The sequence below is a fragment of the Hyalella azteca genome, unplaced genomic scaffold (genome assembly GCF_000764305.2).
Source record: "Hyalella azteca isolate HAZT.00-mixed unplaced genomic scaffold, Hazt_2.0.2 contig8288, whole genome shotgun sequence".
In the NCBI taxonomy this organism is placed as follows: Eukaryota; Metazoa; Arthropoda; class Malacostraca; order Amphipoda; family Hyalellidae; genus Hyalella; species Hyalella azteca.
In genome coordinates, this window is record NW_025938386.1 from 71,263 (window position 1) to 97,374 (window position 26,112).

The 26,112-nt window shown below is 36.1% G+C and overlaps 1 protein-coding gene across 1 annotated transcript; it reads left to right on the forward strand.

Annotated features, from left to right (window-relative positions):
• Positions 1-1,272: 1,272 nt before the first annotated feature.
• LOC108665641 lies at positions 1,273-26,112 on the forward strand (the record flags this gene model as incomplete). Its single annotated transcript, XM_018152418.1, has 5 exons — positions 1,273-1,338; positions 5,725-5,797; positions 6,233-6,319; positions 24,783-24,940; positions 25,878-26,112. Coding segments are annotated over exons 2-5 (496 nt in total), but the record flags the coding sequence as incomplete, so codon positions are not given.

Consider the following 26,112-nt stretch of genomic DNA (forward strand, 5'->3'; position numbering starts at 1 on the left):
TTGTTGGGGAATTTTATTCTGTCGAGATATGTAACGATATTATATTTGTTGAGGTATATTGTGTTATGTTGTGTTAAACCTCCCGAGAAATTTTGTGTTATACATATGACAAGATATGCTTTATTACATCTGCTAAGTCTTGTTGTGTTATACCTGCTGTATGCATTTGTTAGTGAAAATTCATATCTCATCAAAGAATTATTGCTTATTATGATGGTGAATTATCATTCTCTACTAGCTGAGTCCGTATAGCTATCAAAAAATTTTCGTGACATTGTTGTTTATTCGTCGTATATTACGTATAAAGAATAAGAAAACTGAGCTTATTTTTTGTCATTAACATCGAAAATGATATTCACGAGTAATTATGACGGTTATGCCGTAATGTCCAACAAAGGTTAGCCATCAATGTAGATCTGAAATTATGGATTTAACCAAGGATTTAACCTTGTCAAGGATATAACCAATTTAACCAAGTTTGGAAGTTATTAAAATAGTATTCTTCTCAGTTCGGTGCTACAGCATTCATCTACAGATTGTCATAGACTCACTAACTAAAAATTAAACTTGAGCTCTCTCTCTAGTTCAGCATAAAATTCATTGAATAAAATCACGATGTATCAATTGAATACTGCAACATTCTCCATCAAAAAATAAATCGATTTTTTAGAGTTTTCCGAAGGCTATAAAATTTTGTTCGGTTTTGTAGAAGTTCGACGACCAATATTATTTTATTATTAATTAAATTAAATATTACTCAAGTTGTGAAGCTCGCTTAAATTAGAACTACGAAAATATAATAATCTACTTAATATTCAGTGTAGGAGTTTGCAGTGAGGAGGCAAGTCGTAAACGATTTTAGCTGGTAATTTTTAAAACTGAAAATGAGTTAAATTTGGGCGTTAAACCAATTTTTTTAGTTCCGTTGGCATTCATTCCTTTTATAATAAATTACAAATTCTGATAAAAAACCTTGTCGACACCGAACACGATTTTTCACAAATAAACCGAAATTTTCATGCGAAGCTTTGAGAACTTGAATTACCTGTTCTATAGTTAGAGGGCTTCAATGAAAATGAATTTTGTTACCAATTTCAAACACAAGACGTCTGAAAATGAGAGCGAAGTGAACTCTAACGTTCGCTTCACTGTCTTAAACCGCCTACTTGAGAGGTCAAAATTCTGACACCGACGGCTCCCACGCGGCGCCAGCAGCCTATAAAAGGGAGGCGAGCTGCTGGCTGTCCCTCAGAAGACGCCAGTTGGCGGTAACGATCGCATCTGCTGCTGCTAAGCGTCTCGGCATCCTGGTGTCAGAGGCGACTTTGCTTCCCTGCGGTAAGACCACCAATTAAATCATCGTAGTTGATTTAGGCACAGTTATGCTATTTCGAGAGATAATGCAAAAACTTTCCAAGTTTTACGTTAAGATTTGTTAGGTAAAAAGATACCACACAATTGCTCCTGTACTGCAACATATAATATTATCAAAATAATATATAAATAATAAAATGTTGGAAAAATTCTTCAACCAGCCTTCTTAGAGCATACAATGAAGAAGCAAAGCGGGCTCGTCTTAAGACAGAGCCGCGGCTCTCTCAAAAATGTGATTAAACTGTATACAAGGAAGGTCACCCGAATTTCCACTGTACGTTGCGTTGTGACACATTTTTCTAAATATTTACTTAAGGTGTTAAGTTGTTGTGCACAACCCTAGCCTATTTATTCTTCTAATCTATGGTGCATGAGGTTTTCACTTCATTACGAATGCTTTGGCAGACCTGTCAAACTTGGCGTCTGTTAACTCCTATTGAATCATATGCTAATGAGTAAAACCATTGCTTGACCAGCACCGTAAATTCCTATTTAAACTTGGGGAACATTCTACTTTGTTTGCCGGGTAAATTTAAATATCTAATTCTACTTTAATGTAATAACATAACCTGTAAATGCCAAAGTGTTCAAGCATGTTGTGGTGTATTTTAAATGTGGAAAAGGTGGGACCTATAAACTAGTATCTCACGCGGTGTTCAATCACGGCTAAAGAGGCTGCGTTTACACTATCATATAAAAACTTACATAGTTTGATTTAATTTACACAGTTTGATTTAATTAAAACTTACACAGTTTGATTATCAAAATGTGTTATCAAACTTTAAAAACTTACACAGTTTGATTTAATAGGGTGAGCTTTGATTTGGAATTGATGCCATATTGAAACTCTGAATTATTAACAACATTGTTCTCGTAACGCCGTGGTTTTAACATAACGTATCTTTTTATTCAGTATGTCATCCTCAGAACTTCAAGTTTAGGCCTACATAAAGCAGACCTGGACGTTATTTTTAGCGCATTTTCTAATTTATGGAAAAATGCACTATTGTGCTCGCTATGTCTGTCTGTCTGTCCGTCCGTCTGTCCGTGACCTCAAGTTTTCGTCGAAGATAAAATGCGCTCTCGGTCACTCACTGCAGTGAGTACCGAGTTATATATTTTTTTAAATTTGGATTGCCTCGTTGGAAAGAACAACTTCCCGTACAGCATAAGATATCTGATTAAACCAGTTGAACTCCTTTCATTGTTGTCAATTGTTTCGAACCTTGATGAATTTGTGCGAAATAACCTGTAGACTAGGATGGATATATCTGCGTGGGGAGAAATACCCTACAAAAATACCCTAAAAAAATACCCTACAGTGTCTAAAGTGCAAGAAAAAATATAGCCTAGTTGTTGCGGGCGCGGTCCTGTCAAGTTAAACAATCCGTATAAATTAATAATACAAAACGTAAATCCGCATAAATTAATAATACAAAACTGAAAACGCCGAAAATTTAACTCAGATTTACCACAGCAACTAGAGTTCCTCACGAATAATTGTATATAATAAAATGATAATGGAACTAATAAAAATGAATACTTGTAGCGTAGATATTAATACACACTAAATATGCACTCATGCCATTTTGATTCACTTGAGCATGAGAAACTTTCAGGGAAAATATACTTCGAATCTTTGCAAATAATGTTTCTCTAAATAAAAATTATTGACATCTTAATCTCCAACCTACCGGCGCTAATTACTTACATAGTTTTCTAAATATGATGCCGTGGCTCCGAAATTGTGTAATTTAAAGAGTAAACATATATTAGCACAAAGACTTTCATCAGTACTACTCAAGAGTAGAGACACACGAATGCTACTGAAGCGCCCACGTGGTCTGTAAAATTGGGACGAGGCTTTGCATGTTAGAAGCGTCACGCAATTCTGTTGATACTCTGCCCACACTGCGTGGATCTATTCTGTGTAGATATTTCTGCTGACGTAGAAATGCTGAATAATATTAAGAGAGAACAAGAAGATTTTATGAGTTGTAATTGTGCAAAAAAGAACATTAAATGGGGTTTTTAGGCAGCATGAATTTATTTTCTGACTATGAATCTTGAAGTCATGCTGCATATGTGTAGAGTGTGAAATGATGGATTATTGAGAAGAAAATGTTCTTGAATAAATGAGTATTTCGACGAGACGAGAAACGAATGACTTGTATGCAGATATACAATTATAGGGTAAGAATCAAAGTAAAAGTTGCCTATAGTGAAATTTGAATCATTTCATTCATGTTAGAGCTACATAACCAAAAAAGGCATTAGAACATTGCATCTAGTCATATCTTTACTTCTAAATCGTATCTTTATTTTGTAATCTCTATTGAATAAAATATTTTTCCATTATTTCTGCAGCAAATTGGCGAAAGACAAGAAAATCTATGCCACAAAATTTTCCGCTCGTATCGTATTGAATGTTTTCGTAAGGATAACGCTGCTCTTCATTATGTATGCCAGCTTGCCAGGGGTTCCAAAAGTGGGTGATATTGCCCCCTGGTGGCAGTGGCTAGATCTAGGGGGGGGGGGAGGTGAGGAAGAAAGGGTAGTTAGGTTTGGTAGTTACTTTGGTGGTTAATAATTTATATTCCTAACTACCTACTGTTTGGTAGGTAGTTAGGAATAACTCACTAACCTACTATAAATTCCTAACACCGTGTGGGAGTTAGGAATTTATATTCAAAATTTCGTTTGAATATGTTCCGTAGGTTGGAAGAAATTCTTTGATCACGGCGAATTTCGACCTGTTTTGCCATATAACTCCCGTATGAAGGTGAAATTTAAAATTTTTTCACAAACTAGACATCACCGTTAGGTCCTAATAAATGCGTGTTCCAAGTTTTATCGAGCTGCGTTCATTAGTTTGGGAGTATTCCTTGGTCACTGAATTTGGTGATTGGCCGTGAGACCGGCTGCGAGACTGGCCACAAGTGTGGTCTTAAATTTGTCTGAGCCGTCTTGAATTTCTAGTGCTGAAACAGTTAAAACTGTAAAAAAATATATTGGTTTACAAAATGTGGTTCCATTTGTGAACCTTTCTCTTTTACAATTGCAGCGTACTAAATATCAAGAAAGAGGCGTTTGTTAGCGCATTTTCTCGTTTATGAAAAAATGCACAATTGTGCTCGCCATGTCCGTCTGTCCGTACACGAGCTAAACATCACCGTTAGGTTCTAATGAATACATGTTCCAAGTTTTATCGAGCTGCGTTCATTAATTTAGGAGATATTCCTTGGTCACTGAATTTGGAGATTGGCCGTGAGACCGCTGCGAGACCAGCCACGAGTCCGGCCTTAAATTTGTCCGAGTCGTCGCTGTAAAAAATATATTGTTTACTAAATGGGGTTCCATTTGTGAACCTTTCTCTTTTAAAATTGCAGCGTACTAAATATCAAGAAAGAGGCGTTTGTTAGCGCATTTTCTCATTTATGAAAAAATGCACTATTGTGCATTTGTGTCCGTCTGTCCGTCTGTCTGTCCGTCTGTCCGTCTGTCTGTCCGTCCGTGACTTCACGTTTTCGTCGGCGAGAAAATGCGCTCTCTTCACTCACTGCAGTGAGTACTGAGTTATATTTTTTTATATGTGTCTGTCGGGGGGTTGAGGGGGGATGGCGCTAGAGATTCACTGGGGAGTCAAAGGGGGCGCCAGCCTGAAAAAGATTGGGAACCAGTGATGTATGCCAACGTTTTAAGGAATAGAAGTCTTCAAGCATAAGTTTGACATAATGAGCCAACAAAATTTTTTTACAATTTGTTTATCGTCTTGTATTTATAATGCAAATTAAGCATAGAATGTGCGGAAAGTAGAATGCGTACGTCGAGAGAATCTTGCGCGGTGTGAGAACTGAGCGAAAGTAGGTCTGTCGTGAAGCATTGAACTAAGACTTAGGAAAATATTGCTTAGGATGTGGTGTAATCAAATGTTATGAGTATGATTTATTAGCAACACATGAACTTATACGATCCTGTAGACTGTTTGGAGAGGCCTTCTGACCTCAGCAACATAATTTTTAGATATTTTATAATAACGTTTTATCAATTTAACGTAGACTTCGACGATTTTATAACTGAATGAGAGAGCTTCAACAGGGAAAAATGTCAGTAACCAATAATGTAATCATTCTCTTCTTCAAAAATTTGAATAACAAATTTGATTTGATGATCGGCATTCAATTTAATTCATTCTTAAACAATCTCCATAGAAAACTACGTAACCCTGATTTTCTTCCACTATGCAAAGCTGATACATTTCTCACCATTTCCTTACGTAAGCTCCTGAATTGTCATTTGCTGTGCCTGTAATTTAGCAAAGCTCTTTAATCGCCGTCGCATCTATTCCAGGCGGAGAAGAAACGATCGAGTGACCTTCTAAAGAACGTCCCTTTCTCTGCAAATGTCATGGAACCCCTGATAGGTAAATAGTTTATCAGGACATAAACATCCAATAAAGGCAATCGCTGATTTGTTTAGCAAATTATTTTTTCTGTTTTATTTGCATTGGATAAGGCATATTTATTGGAATATATATTAACAAGTTTTGATTGATGCTGGTCTCATATCACGGCAAGGTAATCCTTTATAGATAATTGCATAATCAAGTATATTTTCTGCGTGCAATTTAATGGAGGGAAATTGGTTTGGAATAAAGTCCTGTAGAATTTCAACGAGTAACTCTGCAGTTACGATGCAAGCCGTCACAAGTTTTATATATTAACAAGTTTTGATTGATACTGGTCTCATATCACGGCAAGCTTTATAGATAATTTCATAAGCGAGTATTTTTTTCCTGCAACTGAAAGGAATTGGTTTGAAATAAAGTCTTGTTGAATTTCAACGATCAACTCTGCAGTTACGATGCAAGCCGTCACGATGTGGGCATTCCTGTTGCTGGCTGCGGTGACTTCAGCTGAAGAACAATTTGGCAGCTCTGGTGAAGGTGAGAGTAAAATAAGATGCGTTTAAAAATTACCTTTTAAATAAAACAATCCTAAAGAGGCCAGTGTCTCCGATGTTACACATGTACTATGAATTTCTTATTTTATTTTTAAATACTGAAAAAATTATTTCTAAATTTGTTTAATATCGAAAAATTAATTTTCAAAATTATTTATTCCGTCAATTGATTCATGCATTGTCTCCGACTTTATGCAAGTGTGCAAAATTTCAGATCGATTGGACAGGTAGAAGTGTGTTAAATATTGATTATAAGATTTGTAACAAACAGACAAACAAACAAACAAACAAACAACAAGAAGTGAAGTTAAGGAAAAGTGTTGTAATAAAGGGCAAATTAATCTCAATTAGAAAACGGAGTATAAATGTTGAAGCCGGTTTACCCTTTTGCTCAACTCATGAAATGGTATTGTTGAACACCATAACCTTATATTATTATTGGGGTAAAATGGAGCTGAATTTGAAATAGAAGTCCTCTTCTCGACATTGAACTACGAATCTGTGACTACGGAAATTTTCGCATATATTTGAACTTTATTAAATTAAAAGACTAAGTATCAAAGACTGCTCCATTAGAAAATTAATCATTTTAGTTTTCACCTTTCATTTGCTAAATGTTATTGGATTTTTCTTCAATCTGATTTCGATTTTAGAAGTGTTCAATATTCTCAACACAAAGCCATTTTCTTACTTTCTCTATGTCATGAATTCAACAAACCGTTTGTTAATTTTACATTTGTTTTAATTCACAGAAGGCGAAAAATTCAATTAGCATTTGCTAAGCGCCTAATATTCTATTAAAATCTTTTTCAGGTAAGCATTAAGACCACTTTAAAAAATAATATTAATTTCGAGAAAAAATGTAAAATTTCAATGATTGATAAAAAGTTACATATCAGGGAGATTAAGAATTTGATTTTATCTAGCTAAAACGAATGATTTTCAAACCTTTGTCATTTCCATCAACTACCAGAGTTCAAAATAAATATGGATTCAAATATGTATGCATACCATTAATGCAGCGAGTTGATTTTTCAACGACATGCCGCGTATCCCGCGTGATCGATGTCAGGCCGTGCGCACGTGAAGATGACATTTGCTCAACAAACTGTGTGGAACTTATGGCCCTCTAGCGGCCGATGACATTCGCGTATTGTCTTATGACAATTATTATGAGTATTCGCTGCTGAAAAATTACACCATTTGGCATCAGTTATAGTCCTATTTGTCCTTTATTTTGTCCACTTAGTCCATAAGTTATTAATGAGTTGAAAAATCAAACCAGAAATTTGTTTTGATGATGAAACCAGATGCGTGTTTTTTGATATTTGGGGTTATTTCCAAAACCTATACAAATTTCAAAGCAATAACAATCGTGACACATTCGAGCAGTGGTATTATTTATTATTTCACGCAATATTTTGAAATAATACTTGTAAGAATCATAAATTTGACGAGATATGTATTCGATGATGGAATACATGAATGAATTATTTTTATTTAATGAATTGATATCACTAGTGAGGCTCGCTCAATTTTGTAATATATTTTTTTATTATATTTATTTTATTTTATTTATTAAGTTGGATCTCTGTAAGGATTTTGCACCATAGTCCAGGTCGAGTTTTCACAAGTTCTTGAGAGGTTCGGCAGTTGCATCGCCTGATAGATAAAGTAAAGTTTTTTCGGTCTTTCAAATTTAGTCGCTGAATAGTAGAGTTTTTTAAGTAGGCCTATCGATGTGACAAGTTCACGCAACTGATAGCACTTGCGGCACACTGCCCTCAGCTTTATGTTTCCTAAGAAAACTTAATCAAACTTTGATCAGTTCAAGAATAGAAAAAAACAGCAACCATGCCATGAGTTTGGTTTTAAAAAGTAGATCTCAGGGATGAATAATTCAAATTGATGCATGTATTTATTTTATTCATGTATTTATGCTCATTACATTAAGTAGTAGGAGGAGCTTAACAGATTCTTTTCGATTCCTAATTGATAATTTTAACAACTATATTGAGCCCTAGATTCTGCTTCTTTTCAAATTAAGAAAAAACTGTTGGGATAATTAAAAAAGTTTACAATGATAATTCTTGTCATTCAGTGCACACCCATTGAGCATTTTCCACGCGTTTTCAGTAATTAAGTCACTGAAAAACATTCCTCTGAAATAAAGAATCCAATCGATTTGATAGTATTTAACTTTTTTGGTAATTAAGGAAGACATCAGTGTACCAGAAATATGCGACAAGACAAGTATCGGGGCTCAAATTAATTTCTTGAGAATTATTTAATGGAATTTCTAATATTCCTGCAAACGTATATATAGAAGCGGGAGTTATTCCAGTATAGTTCGTTGAAGGTAATTTTAATGAGGCAATATTGGACTATAGGCTCGTCTATGCTATCGCCAGCCGCGATTGCGATAACTGATGGCCACGTCAGTAGCCTGACCACAGCTTGCTGATAACAACGATGCTGACAACTCTGCATAACATCTCATTCTCATGAACAACGTTCAATTTTCAACATGAACAATGAATTTTTATTATTCTTAATGTTTTTATTTATTGTATACCATTTCCGTCAATTAGTTTATAAGAAAGAAATTTTAAGTACGCTGAGAATTCGTAAGTGCGAATATAACATGACTTGCTTTCACTGAGCACAAGATCTTTTTACTTCAAAATGTCTCCTTGCTTTTGTATCTCTTATAAAGTTCATACAATTTAATGAGTGAAATTTCTAGGCCATAAATGATGGCTGGTCACCCAGTTTCTGCGAGATGCGTTCACACAAAATAATAAGTCTAAGTGCCGCTTTTGGTAATTTTTTCGAAAATAAGCGTTGGAGAGGCTCTGAATTTGTTAAATATTTATGAATAATTTTATTTCGAGATTAAACTATCTGCAACATTTTTCGAAACATGAGCTTTGGCTTCAAATTAACTATGACTGTCAGCTATTGTTGGTGAAAGATTTTTTTATCTTGTAACCGCAGTAGCCATGATTCTGCAACTGACATGTGCGTGTCAGAGTAATTCGAAATTCAATATCTATTTTTGAATATAATAAAAGAATCAGGCCAAGGTTTTGAAAATCATTCTTTTTATTGCAAGTCATCGGTAAAAATTTCGACATTAAGGTATACGATACTGTGAGTCTTCGAAATTTGTTAGAAATAATTCGGACCAGAATGTCGCGAGAAGTGTCGACAAGAGGCGGATTTTCTGAAATGTCTCGCCTCACAAATTGGTGTCCGATTTCATTCGTACGTGCAGATTTTTTTGGAATAGAATTTTTCGTATTAATGGAAGAAACAAATGGGATTGAAAATAGCTTAAATTACACCTTTCAATCGAAAGATGTCAGTCAAAGGAGTCAGGTACATAGCGTTATTACTAAACTCATCAGTAAAGTAATATAATGAGATCGTAATGTTCCAAATTTACATCATGTTAAGTATAGTGTAATGAAATAAATAAAATTAAGAATTCTGCCATAGATTTCAGTTCCAATAAGAATGCATTCAGAAAAATTCATCAATTAAGCATCTCATTCAAATACATGGTTCTAAGGACACCATTATGTCTCTTCGAAAACCACGTATGCGCAAAAAATGTCGCTGATTATAATTCGAGTCCTGGGGCCATACTTTCAAAATTTGCTAAGTGAACGTAAGTACTTACGCTCTTTTCTTGTCTAGGATTGGTGGATTTTGCTTGAAAGGCCGTCAACGATTGGCTGATGAACTTACGATCTCTTGACTTTTTTGAAAGTATGGGCCCTGGAACATAATTTCCCGCTGAGCTGCCAGACCTCGAATTCGAGCTTTCAAAAGGCGACTCGGAATGGTTCTGTTTTGACAGCTGCGACACCTCGCATGACTTGCGACTTCTTAGATCGCTGAAGATTTTTATTTTGACCGTAGGCCGCGTAGGCGCTCAGCACGTGAACATTGCCGAACTATTTTTGCTTTATTAGAATATGATTCATATTGTATTTAACAGTTGAATTCACGAATAATTCAATACATCAGCGTTGCACCAGGTGCAGGAAAAAATTGTAGGACATAGACATCCCAATTAAAATACCATTCATTTTCCAGGGCATAATAATTCAAATACTTGTGAATACATCGACGCATCGGCGTTATACATAAGGCGAGGCAGTATTCCTCAAACGCCAGATATAGACAAATTTAAAATATTTCCACAGTGCAGAACTAACTTGTAGTCGTGAATATATCAGCGTCGTGTACAAGGCCGGTAAACATTCGCTACATAGATAAATTAATTTAAATAATATTCAAATTACAGAACACACTTGTGCATGGAAATACATTAGCGTTGTGAACAGAACGAGAAAGCATTCGGGATGGAATAATTAATTGCCTTTTTATTGACTTATTGGACTTATTGTCTCTATACTCACTCTAACAATAGCATCGGATGTCTTGTAAATTCTTTTAACATATCCGTGCTACAAAAAAAGACCGTTTAATGAAACCTCTGTAGAGTAGAGCGCTATTTGCTTAGAACATATCCGGAACGACCAACTGTTTGATTTGAAGTCATTGTACGATTAAATAACATACGTTTAAAAATTACTTTTTAAAGACAACACTTCTGAAGAATCCAGTGTCTCCAATGTTGAATATGTATGTACAATGAATTTCTCATTTTATTTAGAATATTAAAAAAATTAATTTTCCAATTTTTTACAATATATAAAATTTTTTCAAAATTATTTATTCTATCAATTGATTCATGCATTGCCTCCGACTTCACACAAGTGTGAGTAGTGAATATATCAGCGTCGTGTACATGGCCAGTAAACATTCGCTACATAGATAGATTAATTTAAATAATATTCAAATTACAGAACACACTTGTGCATGGAAATACATTAGCGTTGTGAACAGAACGAGAAAACATTAGGGATAGAATAATTAATTGCCGTTTTATTGACTTATTGGACTTTTGTCTCTATACTCTAACGATAGCATCGGATATCTTGTAAATTCTTTTAACATATCTGTGCTTCAAAAAAAAATTGACCGTTACTGAAACCTCTGTAGAGCAGAGCGCTATTTGCTCAGAACTTATCCGGAACGACCAACAGCGTGATTAGAAGTCATTGTAAGATTAAAAAAACTCAATGTAATTTCAGGTATTATAACCTTATCAGGTCTAAATAACTGTGTTACACATGCATGATAACGTTGTTTTACATACATGATGACGCTGTTGCGAATGTATGATAACGATGTCACACAAGCATGATAACGACGTTGCGACTGTATGATAACGATGTTACACAAGCATGATAACGACGTAGCACATGCAAAATAACCGATTTGCGCGTGCATGATAGCGTCGAGGTTCACAATGTATGATTGTATTTTTCACTCAATGTCTTGAAAGTTCTCATGCTCTATTATGATTTTTAACGATAATGTTCTAATTGTTAACTATTTTGCTTTTCTGCTGGCCATGATATAGTGGTTTGCATTTTTAAAGAGTTTTACATGCATGCATGGTTAGCATATATTAAATCACATCCAGGATTCATCCTATAAACTGAATGAATCAAATATGAACAGGCATTTATTTTTGGTATGTCATCTCATCCACACTGTAGTTTCCACGCTGGTTGTGGGATGATGTTTCTGTTCTAACGGCTAAATATCTTCATGAATCTTACAAGTAAAGATTGTAACTGGATGCTAATTGCTGTGTGCAATGTTCATTTGAGCTCCCACTCATTTTATTGCATGATTTTTAATTACATATACTATATAGAGTTTCAACACTTTTTCAAGTTTTCTAAAAACTTCCTTTTCTATTACACTTAGGCGTCAAATAATGATTCTGGATAAAAAAGACACGATCGCAGTTCTAAAATAAAAATCCATATATTCTAACGTTTCGGCTATCTACACTTTAGCCATCATCAGAGTAAATAAGATGATAATCTGGAAAGAATAGAAATTCAGATAAGAATACAGTAAATATCAGATCAGATTTTATCTATACAAATTAAGGAAATTTGACATCTCTTGGTATTTTACATTGATAAACGGATTATTTTGTCTAATAGCTATTGCCTCCGCTATTCTAAGGTCTAATACTTCAGAAAAAGAATGAATTATAGAGAAGCAGTCGGATATGTTGTTGGGAACAGGGCTGTTATGATGAGAAAAAAGCATTACAAGATCTCAAGACCAACGACCAGATTACCATCCAGAGGCCCGACAAGGGTGGAGGTGTAGTAATATTAGACAGAGCAGTCTATATGCAAAAATTATCAGAGCTTCTGAGCGACCCTACCAAATTTTGTTCATGTAGTACTAACCAAACGCAAAAAGTTAAAGATGAGATTAACAACATTGCCAATAACCTGAAGCAAAATCACGCATCGTGGTACTGGAAAATCAAGCGGACTGGAGATTTCAACAACGGACATCTCTACGGGTTGCCAAAAATTCATAAAAATGTAGAAGATCCACCATTACGTCCAATAATAAGCATGTCCGGCACAGTCACGCATGAAATATCTCAGATAATAAATAAGCTCATTCGGCCTTTCATCAATGATTCATTCATCCTAAAAAATGCTGATCAATTACTTCTAGAAACTGGCTCTCTANTGTAGTTTTCGGCAGATTCCGAAGCAGAAACTGTAAGAATTATTTTTTCAAATCAGCATGAGCGACCCAAAACAAATTTAGCAATATTAGAGTGTAATTGTGAGCTTTAACATCATGCTGGTATGAAAATCATTACTTTTAGTATCATGATGACGTTAAAATCATTTCTACACTTGTCCGTATATTGAATCTCAACCGCACGTAACTCCTACCAAACAAATCAATAATCATAAAAATTACTAACATATTATACCGCACAATAGTACCTAAATTGCTTTCTGAGAATAATACGAGAATTATTGTGAGATTTTTTGTGTCGGTCTTCTTTGGAAGAAACGGTAAGGTGTTTTTTTTAGGGTAAAAGCGGCGAAGATCCCATGCTTTGTGTTGGGTGTTTGCGGGAAAATAAAGCAAGTCTCAATACTTGGGGTTATTGGCATCGCTGCCCTTGGGGAATAGGTCAAACCCCGTGCAATTGGGACGATGCTGATAACAGAGCTTCTTAAAACAACTGACCGTTACTGCCGTCAGCTGGGCTCACTGCTGATATTATTACTGACCGTTACTGCCGTCAGCTGGGCTCACTGCTGATATTATTACTGCCCGTTACTGCCGTCAGCTGGGCTCACTGCTGATATTCTTACTGCCCGTTACTGCNATAAGAGACAGTATTATTACTGCCCGTTACTGCCGTCAGCTGGGCTCACTGCTGATATTATTACTGACCGTTACAGCCGTCAGCTGGGCTCACTGCTGATATTATTACTGCAGTTTCTGCCATCAGCTGTGCTTACTGCTGATATTCTTACTTCTAGAAGTAATAACAATAACAGTAATGTTGTTCTCTTTCTGTATAGCGATCTGCCTTTTCCGACTTCGAGTAATTCATTTACTCCGAAAAGATTGTTAACAGATTGCAATAATTTTTTTAAGTAAATGTCAGACAATAACATAAAACGAAAGATGAATTTATCTAAAAACGCAATTTATAACCTAAGTCATGCGAAAATCAGCAGTGTAAGTCCATGTTCTATTTTTGCACCGCACTTTCTGAAGTTGGCCGAATATGTTTCCGTTGAAAATTCTCCTCTACTCTCAAATTCTTGGTTTAAATTAAAACAATCGTATCTGGAAAGTTCATTGGACGTGCGGAATGCTGATAAGAAGGTCATGAACTTATGACCTACTTTTGTTCAATTTTATTTTTTCAATGTGACAACACAGTGGATGAAAATATTTTCTTTTTGATGCGACAACGCATTAAATGAAAATTATAATTGTTTCTCATGAACAGGGAACTTCTAAACTATAGACTAATGAAAACTCGTCAAGTCGGATTGTTAGTGCAAATTTATATTAAAAAATTACTGCCAATTAAGAGAGAGAGTACGCAAATTTCTGGCACACCGAGAGACTTGCTCGAGGTTCTTGAACTCCAATTTGAAAATGCAAATTTTTTTATCAACATCCAAACTTCATCATGAAGCTCACGACAAACAATGAAGTCCGTTAAGGAATGGATCCGCAACTTGGCTTCGCTAGTGGAAGGAATGAAGATGAAATTATGCGGATGTTATTGTGATAATTGAAACTATACATTAGTCATATTCTGATGATAAATAAAGGCATCATTTCACTTCGACATGCTTGAGATTCAAGTTGTTCAACTCAGAGATAATTAATTAATTTTGAGTTGGATAGCTGTTTTAAATTAAGGTAATCAATTAGACAGCTGTTTTGAAAACTATTTGATTATCTGTTACCCTCAGTTTATATTGTCCAACACATATATTGTGTGTTATGATTCTGTGGTGCAGTGAACCAAAAGATTGTCATAGTGCAGTGCACCACCTGATCACCAAGGAGAAATGCGTCACAAAATTACCATAATGCGAGACACTATTAAAATTCAATGATGCAGTGCGTCATGAAGCCTGAACGGTTCAGTTCACAACAAGGCAACAGTGCACCACAATGACACTGCAGTGCAGTGCAATATAAAGCCACAACGATGCAGTGCACCACAGTGACACTGCAGTGCAGTGCAATATAAAGCCACAGCGATGCAGTGCACCACAGTGACACTGCAGTGCAGTGCAATATAAAGACACAACGATGCAGTGCACCACAATGACACTGCAGTGCAGTGCAATATAAAGCCACAGCGATGCAGTGCACCACAGTGACACTGCAGTGCAGTGCAATATAAAGCCACAGCGATNTTATACACATCTAGATGTGTATAAGAGACAGAAATTATTATTACCCTACATTATTTTTATATATGGTTTTAGGTCCCCATATATAATTGCAATACTTAGCCTTAAAAATGTAAAAAATAATAATCCTTATCAAAAGGGTCCTAGTTTGATGCGAAGTGTTTTATAATTGAATATATTAACATCCTGCAATCTATCATGCACAATTAAAAACTCGATTTTACGAGGCTAATCTCACTCCGGCTTTGCATCCAAAATTAAACTAAGCCTCGGCAACTTCGTAGAAGTGACCCCAATGGAACGCCGCCCGCACAGGTCGATATGAAGTTTGGGTTATTGAGTTCTTTGATTTTATTGATAAATTTTCATTTTGCATGCCGTAATAAATAATTTAAAACATTTTAAATGAAAAATTAACATTCATCAACAATCGCTATCGATGCACGAATGCAATAAAGTTACATAATTCATAAGCTACTAAGTCACACATGACGACATCGTCTCGAGAGTCCCAGAGACGGACAGTTTGTGATGCAAACAAGACCACAGCTCGTGATTACTAATACAGCAAACAGGAACGTTATTGCTCCTTGATTGTATATGCTGCTGTGCAAGCGTCGTCGCTATCAGCCGATCACGTGGGAAACTAACCGACGAAAGAGTTAAAACATCGGTATAGATATTATTGTCATATATATATTATTTTTACATATATAATAAATAATATATGCGAATAAGTAAAAGTAGTCTGTCCAAAATTTGATGATTGAATGCTAGTGCAGGTTAATTTATAAGTTCAATCCTGGATTCTGCGGTAAAGGTTCAAGTCCTAAATACGTAGCGAGCCTCGATTATATTTTAAACTATACATATTTCCTTTTATATGCATCGATCATTGATGTTGTGAATACAACAAGGAAACAGTAACAAGATACTAATAGTTGCTTGAAGTATTTGGTTTCTGTGAGGCCATGTGTTCTGCAAAAAAATTTATATATCTATTTATAAATGATATACTGTATATAACCCCTATATGGGGGTTAGAATAATGGGAGCACCTGAGAAATCCACGATATATATTCTATTATCATGTACGTCCACCTTTGGCGGTAATTACAGCCTCAATTAATTATCCGAGGTATTGATGGACACAAATTGTGAATTGTCTCCAAAGAAATTTTGACCCATTCAGTAGTCAAAACTGCCTCCAGCTCTTTTAAAGACGATAAAGACTTTTGCCTTTCATCTCTAAAATCGATCATANACTATTACTATTACTATTACTATTACTATTACTATTACTATTACTATTACTATTACTATTACTATTACTATTACTATTACTATTACTATTACTATTTCTATTACTATTACTATTACTAATATCATATAATAGCCACTAAAATAAGTGATACAACAATTTTAACGGGTAATTTGGTGGAGGGGAAAAATTCAGAAAAGGAAGTTAAATCGTCGGCATAAATTACTATTACTATTACGATTACCATTGCTATTACTATTACGATTACTATTACCATTACTATTACCATTACTATTACTATTACGATTACTATTACCATTACTATTACTATTACGATTACTATTACCATTACTATTACTATTATCTGGTTACAGCAGCCGAGCTATGACTCATGGCAGTCTGGCCAGCGTGCGGAGAGGAAGCGGTTCCTGCCTTTCCATCCGCTGGCGCGCTTCCGCGGTCTCTCCCTCACCAGGGGTAGCCCTGCTGGTGGGAGGGGACGGACGGTGGGAGGAGGTATGGACTCCCTCTCTGGGGACGTTGGGGAGAGGAGGTGGGGAGCGAACATAACCCCTTTCTCCGACGCCTTGGATCCGGCAGTGACGGCTGGTATGTACATTAAGGTATAAGTAAAGTTATACCAACGCTGTGGTTCTAAAAATCCGAAACAATCGATCTATAAGTTAATGACCAATATTTTATTTGTAAATCTTCGGAAGTAGCGATCCAACACACTAGCATCTATTATATATATGCGCCTAATAAAATAAAATCATTATAATACATCATTACCCAGCTTTAAAACCAGTTCATGCTGTGTCGAGTTATTTCAAAAAGTTATTCGACCAGATCGCTCGATGGCTCTCGAGGCTCCGCAAGCCGCAACGGACGCCCTGGACAGCTCAGAAGACGTGGCTCTAGAAGAGGCGTTCCGGCACCGCTTGGGCTCCGTGCTGGGCCGTGGCAGCGGCGCTCGGGAGCACGACGACGTCCGAGTCGTCGATGGCGACCGCAATGAAGAAGAACTTCGCGCTGGAGAGCTCCTTAAATACCTCATGGCCGTCAATGGCAAGAGCAGTGTCGGTAGCTCACTTAGGTTTGGGTTCACCAAGTAAATGTGTCGGGAAATTTGAGTATAGCTGAGATGAACACTATTCTAATTAGAATTTCGGAGATGAATTCACCAGTGTTATTAATTCTTATTAATCTCTAGCTCTCTCTGATATCAAAGACATAAATAAGGAAAATATTAACGGTTTACGATGGAATTGCCCATTTCTCAATAATTGCCCTTCAATAATTGCCCATTTCAATAATTGCCCATTTCTCAATTTAGGATAGGTGAAAGTTAATTGGTTCATAGATATTCTATACTCTAAAAATTGTCAAGTCGTCATTAAACTTGAAAGTTTTTTATTTTCTGTTAGCCCTTTCTATTTCATTTACACATTGGTTGATTATAAATTTTTATAATTTGAAGCATTAAAGTATTAACCTTTCATGACAACCGAGAACACTGCCTCTTGGTAACTAATTTCCTATAATAACATAGATTTCACTTCTCAATGTTGGATGCACACGTTCCCCTCTTTGAAAAATTGGAATTTACGAACCCAAAAACTCGTACATCATTACGCTTCCAGCATCATACAAAATTAGGTTGGAAAAATATTTTACGAGTAAGGAATAGATTTACATATAATTTTTATGACAGTTTTTTTTCTGAAATCCACTCAATGTTTTCTGTATTCAAAGGGGCTAATGCTGAAATTTATACAACAGCATAATAAATTTCTTTCGGTGCCGCAATATTACATAAGATTATTTCATTTGCGTAACAACTTCAAAGCCTTTGCCTCAAATTTGAACAATCTAAAATGTTAGTATATTTGGTTATCAATAACTTAGCGCGATATGCCGGTGAAAAATTTAAGCCAGGAATTTAGTTTAAAAGTATTAAGAAAAGAGTGCTTAACATTTATTTTTGTTTATTCTTTGAGTGGCGAATGAGTATATACATAGATCGGATAACTGTTATTGACGTGATTTTGTTCGTTGATAACGATTCAGTTAACAAATATAATTGTTCAATTTACTTGTTTAATGTAGGATCATGTAAAATTAGTTTTTGCTATTTTCTCAATGCACATTTCTGGACTTCATCCAATGAAAGATTTGCTCTCGAAAAGAAACCTTTTCTGGAAACGGCACTCGAATAACAAAAATAAAAAAACTGATAATTCCATATTTTTGAAACTGTAAGCTCTAACTGTAAGAAACTGTAATTTTAAGAAATTGGAAAGTAAAATTAAACCAAAAATTTTATCAAAAAGATAAATAGTTCATTCATGCTAGCCTTCTTCTGATATGTTATAAATTCAAATCAATAAATGCTCTTTTATTACAATAACCCTTCCAGTCAAAAATGATTTGGACTTCAATTTTCTGAGAACTGATCTACTAGAAGTACCGAAGAATTAGGCTTTTAATTAAAAGGACCTTAGTATAATTACTGTTAGAAATATTATTGTTACTATTGCATTTATTTTTGCCGTATTTTGCCAGTCTAATTTGCCAGTCTAATTAATAAGAATAAGAAAACAAGAATGTGAAAGCGCTTATAAGATTACGTAGTTTGCTGTAATCGCAGGTTCAGCGAAAATTTAAACGTAAAATAATGATAACGTTTTGGAGGCGAGCTACATCTCCAGTTCAAAATTTTTTGTTTAATTCATTCATAATTTTCAGTGAAGATTTAAATAAACGTGAAAAAGACTCAAAACTGAGCAACGCCAAAGAAACATAAAAACATATACATTTGGAATTTCAAAGTATATGAACTGAAAGCGTTCATATACTTTATGAAATCATCTAGAACTTAGACTAATTAATTTTTTTCGATGATGTAATTTAGTATTTCGATCATAGTTGACTATTTTCAGCGAAGCTGAATAGAGAGAGAAAAAAAAGAAGCTTCAAGTATGAATAGCCTTGTACGCCATGGTGCGTACAAGGCTCCCGGTGGTGACAGTTCAGAGTACCAAGCAAGATTGGCGCAGAGGGAGCGCTGCCGTAGCCCAAAAATTTAACTCTTAAATCAGCCCAAAAGCCAATGCCAACCCTCTACATGCAATAGAAATAGTCAGTCTAATACCTATGCAGCTGTTCTTACTTGCCTCATCTCGCCACGCCAGCTTGAAACAAGCAATGCCTCATCTCACAAACTGATACTACAAACGGATTACGCCCAATAGCTCCTACACCAATGATTTAAGCCCATATCATCACTTCTTACAAATGCCGTAAGCCACAGGGTCCGCAGACCGCACCGGACTGTCGCATGACCTTACCCACTTCGCAGGCGTAAGCCCAGCCCTAACGCTCACCAGCATCTTCTACCTCCACACTTACCCCATTCAGAGAGGCGCGGGTTCGATCCCAGCTCTGTGCACCAGTTTCTGCTCAGAATCGGCAAGGAGGCCGGGCTGTTAATTAAGCACAGCAGAATTTGAATAAATGATTTGTGAGTTCGAGACGGCAACAATCTGTGGATGTTTTGCTATGTTAAGAATCAGCGACAGACCTATGGCATAATAAATGCTGAAACCACTATTACGGCATCGAAATTAAAAGGGTATAGAAAAATACAAAAGGACTTATCTATGATTAGAATAGGATTTCGTTTGAAACACAAGTGTTTGCATATAGTACGTTTGATAATTATTTATTTTTGACACAATATAACACCCATTTTTTGCTTGTTTTTCGTTGCCTCGGTTCAACTGTTTTTCTAATTTCATCTAGTTTTCATTTGAAGATAAAGGATGACTTCAAATTCGAGCACAGTCCCAAGGCACACCATCTCCTTCGGCACAGCTGTACCTTCGGCAGACGTCACAGCTTCTTCACCTTCAACCCGTCAGCAACACCAGTTTTGACTCTTCATGGAAGTCAAAACTCCCTATGCTTGAATCAGTTTTGACTTCCTGTGTAGCCACTTCATGTCGCGTTGCTAATAGTTCGTGCATTACATATAGTGAGACTTCCTATGTTATGCTCATCGAGGGTGGCGGACTTGAGTTATGGGATGATCCAGAATACGTGGCAACAGATCGCTTATCAACGGTGGACGCTATAAGCAGGAGCTCGAGATAAAATCAGTTGCTGCAGATTTGATGCCCTGTAACATAAGCCAAAGATGGTAGAGGTAACTAAATTCTTTTTCAGACGGGCGTACAAGCCTTGTTTTAATTTTTCCCTACCTCTGGTGTGCTTCAAATTTTTTACAAATTATGAAAAAACGAGAAAAAAGTCGACATGTGATTATTAACAATTATTTTCCGAGTTGAGCGACTAAAATAAACTAAAAGGATTTCAATGCGAAATGAATCGCGGCTGACAAGTTCCGGTATTTAGGATCACCTCCACCAGTTGAGTGTTGACTCTCATCCAAATTTCGAAATCGAATAGGTGTGGCGTCGTTCCGGTCATGCAATTTCTTACTCGTTGAGAGTACAGATAATTTTTTCTTTTGCAATTAAACCGTTTGAGATTACTGCTATGGAATTTTGGATATTTTTTGTTGCTCTGCTTAGTTATTCATTCAAAATTGGTGAGTTATCACAGTAATAGAGATTAGAGAGAGTGTTTTATTTAAAATTCAGATAGCTAACTGTTGTCATGGCAAGGCAGAGAGTTTTTTAGACTCTTCATCAGTTAAAGTTCAATTTTGAGTCCTACAAGTAGACAAGGAAAGTATCATGGATACCAGCATTAGTATACATAAAATATTGGTTTGAATCTTGAGAATATGAAGAAAATAAAGATGAAATGATTTCCCTAAAAATTGCTGGTTTGGCCACTATGGAACTTAGACATTGAGTCATTAACTTAGGTACGTCCTGTCAAAAAGGGTAATAAGAGACGGGCAGCCTCAGGCAGTGTGGAATTCTGTATAGGTAACATATTCTCATGTCAATATAAGAAAACATATCGAAATACCAACCCTACTAGTGAGTGACCCATGGTCAGGAAGATGTGCCAGGTGCGCGGGAATTTATATTGTCATTTTAACAACCTGCGCGGTGCGCCGTACTATGCCGGTAAAAAAATGTGCCATGCGCCGACAGCGCCGTACTTTTAGAAAGCTAAAATAGTTTAAATATGGACGCGCGGCAATGCAAATTACGTAATCACACTGTACCGTACACACAAACGTGTATCNTCTAGATGTGTATAAGAGACAGCATATATTGTGTGTTATGATTCTGTGGTGCAGTGAACCAAAAGATTGTCATAGTGCAGTGCACCACCTGATCACCAAGGAGAAATGCGTCACAAAATTACCATAATGCGAGACACTATTAAAATTCAATGATGCAGTGCGTCATGAAGCCTGAACGGTTCAGTTCACAACAAGGCAACAGTGCACCACAATGACACTGCAGTGCAGTGCAATATAAAGCCACAACGATGCAGTGCACCACAGTGACACTACAGTGCAGTGCAATATAAAGACACAGCGATGCAGTGCACCACAGTGACACTGCAGTGCAGTGCAATATAAAGACACAGCAATGCAGTGCACCACAATGACACTGCAGTGCAGTGCACTTCAAAGCCTCACCAATGCAGTGCACCACAAGGCCGCGGTGGTGCAGCGTCACGCTGTGAGGCTCTCACGGTAACGCGTCGCTTTTAGCCCTCATACGCCCGGCCAAATGGCCTCTCATAACCGTCCTCACATCGACGCTTCGTTTTCTTTAGTTCAACTCACGTACCAATACATTAAAGTAAAGCCAAATATTATATTTCTTCCTGTGATAAAGGTGGCCAAAATAATAGTCCACAGTTACCAGTTCCGTAAAGGTTTCTACTGGTAATTATTTACCTTAGAGCACAATTTCATTATTAAGCTTCATGATACATAAATTATGAGCTACGTCATTAAAGTTCCTTGGATAGCCATTTTTTCTTAGCTTGCAGATAGACAAAACTATCATTATTGATGCCTTGTTTATTGTATTATTATTATTCCACGAAGAGATTGTCGTGGCGTCTCGTTCAGATCGAACTTCGAGGGCACGTTACACGTTATTTTCACAAGGGCACGTTATTTTCATTGACAAATGAACGGCAAGTGCTATCCTAGTGTTTGAGCTGCAGCAAGTTTTCAGCTTAGATTATTGTATTTTTACTGATCCCTTATCTAGCAGTTACTCCCTATTGTATTCTTACTGATCCCTCATCTAGCAGTTACTCCCTATTGTATTCTTACTGATCCCTCATCTAATAGTTACTCCCTATTGTATTCTTACTGATCCCTCATCTAGCAGTTACTCCCTATTGTATTCTCACCGATCCCACATCTAGCAGTTGCTCCCTATTGTNTAGGCCAATACCTGTCTCTTATACACATCTAGATGTGTATAAGAGACAGGACCAATGATGTGAATACAACAAGGAAACAGCAACAAGGATACTAATAGTCGCTTGAAGTACTTGATTTCTGTGAGGCCATGTGTTCTGAAAAAAAGATTTATATATATATATATATCTATTTATAAATGATATATATAACCCCTATATGGGGGCTAGACAAAATAATGGAAGCACCTGAGAAATCCACGATATATATTCTATTATCATGTACGTCCACCTTTGGCGGTAATTACAGCCTCAATTATCCGAGGTATTGATACACACAAATTTTGAATTGTCTCCAAAGGAATTTTAACCCATTTAGTAGTCAAAACTGCCTCCAGCTCTTTTAAAGACGATGACGGTGGAAATTGATTTTTGCCTTTCGTCTCTAAAATCGATCATAAATGCTCAATAATATTTGGGTCTGGTGAGTGTGGGAGCTAAATGAGATACTTAACTTCGTTAGAATGTTCTTCGTGCTATTTTTAACAATTTCAGCTGTATGGATCGAGGCAATATCATCTTGAAAGATGGCGATCCCCTCCGGAAAAAGTGCTTGAAACATTGGATGAAATTGGTAATCTAAAATTCCTATATAGTCACGGCTCTGGATTCTTCTGTGAAGATAAATCATTAGTCCGCCGGATTAATAAGAAATACCAGCCTCAAATCTTCACAGATCCCCCACCATTTTTTACGGTTGGGAGGAGGTAATCGGGATTAAATTACTATTTCGGTTGTCTATAAAAGTAAACTCAAAAGTAGAATAAGGTAAAAGATGATTCGTGAGAAAAAATCACATAAATCCACTGCACGAGGGACTAATTCTGGAAGGTTTTACGTCACTCTAAACGATCTGAAGCATTTGTATATGAGAACAAAGGTTTCAAATATTTCAAATTCATATACTTCTGTAACTCGACGATAAGTAAATTCGTAATTCGTGCGCAATAATTCTTAAGATGATATTACATTTGTATCTATGACCAAGTGTAATAACTTATAAAAAAACTTCCGCAAGTGATATAAATTTATTTATTTATAAGTATTCGAATGATATTGGATAATAAAAAATTATATTATTTAATTAAGCCATTAATCTGATATGTTTTTAAAAATTATGAAACTATTTATTTAATAGTTTAATAAAACTATTTAATAAATAGTTATTAAATAGTTGTGATGTAATAAATAATAAATAATATAGGCGAATTAGTATAAGTAATCTGTCCAAAATTTGATGATTGAATGCTAGTGTAGATTAATTTATAAGTTCAATCCTGGATTCTGCGGTAAAGGTTCAAGTCCTAAATACGTAGCGAGCCTCGAAAGCACCTGAGAAATCCACGATATATATTCTATTATCATGTACGTCCACCTTTGGCGGTAATTACAGCCTCAATTAATTATCCGAGGTATTGATGGACACAAATTGTGAATTGTCTCCAAAGAAATTTTGACCCATTCAGTAGTCAAAACTGCCTCCAGCTCTTTTAAAGACGATAAAGACTTTTGCCTTTCATCTCTAAAATCGATCATAAATACTCGATAATATTTGGGTCTGGTGAGTGTGGGAGCTAAATGAGATACTTAACTTCGTTAGAATGTTCTTCGTGCTATTTTCAACAATTTCAGCTGTATGGATCGGGGTAATATCATCTTGAAAGATGGCGATCCCCTCCGGAAAAAGTGCTTGAAACATTGGATGAACTTGGTACTCCAAAATTCCTAAATAGTCACGGCTCTGGATTCTTCTATGAAGAGAAATCATTGGTCGTCCGGATTAATAAGAAATACCTGCCCAAATCGGGATAATAAAAAATTATATTCTTCAATTAAGCCATTAATCTGATGTGTTTTTAAAAATTATGAAACTGTTCATTTGCCACGAGCAGCAAATGGGGAGTTGACGTCAGGTGCACTAGCGCCTCACGTGCAGCTGCATAAGGAAGTGGTCATGCCCCTGCACCTGATGCGTCGCGCTGCATCTGATCCCACAGCCACCAGGCTGAAAAGAGAATACCCTCGCTGGTTCCAGGCCTACAACTACAAGGTGGATATAAAAGTTATAATAATTATCTTATTTAATCCAAATAATATTATCGTAATATCACACATAATAGCCCGTTACATAAGTGATAAATTTATTGGGTAATTTGGTAGTGGGGGAAATTCAGAAAAGGTAATGAAATATTCGGAGTAAATTCCGTAGAATTAATATGACGAAAATGTGAGTATTTCATGATTTTCCTTCCTTTGTTCCGATCTAAAGACAAATCAAGTAATGTCACAAAGCCACCGTTTAATCTTAATTGCAGTGCATTGATAGGCGAAGCATTAGTATAAGGATTAATCTACACACATTGACAAAAATTTATTCGTAGATAACGTTTACGCGATGATTTATTCTACATGAATTTAAACCGAAAGTAATGCGAGTGTTAATAGGATATTCAACAGCACTATTAACTCAATTCAAACGATTATTTCGTCATAAATATTTCAATTTTCTGAGGAACTCTTGTATGAGTGGGATTTTGGAATGACCTCACTGCACAGTTTTTATTAAATGGCATTTTTATAGCTTGACAGTTTTCTCATTCGTCTCCGAACAATGATTTATCTTCGATTAAACCCATTACTATTACTATTACTATTACTATTACTATTACTATTACTATTACTATTACTATTACTATTACTATTACTATTACTATTACTATTACTATTACTATAACCATTACTATTACTATTACCATTACTAATACCATTACTATTTCCATTACTATTGCTTTTACTAATATCATATAATAGCCCCTTAAATAAGTGATACAAATTTATTGGTTAATTTGGCGGTGAAGAAAAATTCAGAAAAGGCAGTTAAATCTTCGGCATAAATTACTATTAATATTACGATTACCATTGCTATTACTATTACGATTACCATTGCTATTACTATTACCATTACCATTACCATTATCTGGTTGCAGCAGCCGAGCTATGACTCATGGCAGTCTGGCCAGCGTGCGGAGAGGAAGCGGTTCCTGCCTTTCCATCCGCTGGCGCGCTTCCGCGGTCTCTCCCTCACCAGGGGTAGCCCTGCTGGTGGGAGGGGACGGACGGTGGGAGGAGGTATGGACTCCCTCTCTGGGGACGTTGGGGAGAGGAGGTGGGGAGCGAACATAACCCCTTTCTCCGACGCCTTGGATCCGGCAGTGACGGCTG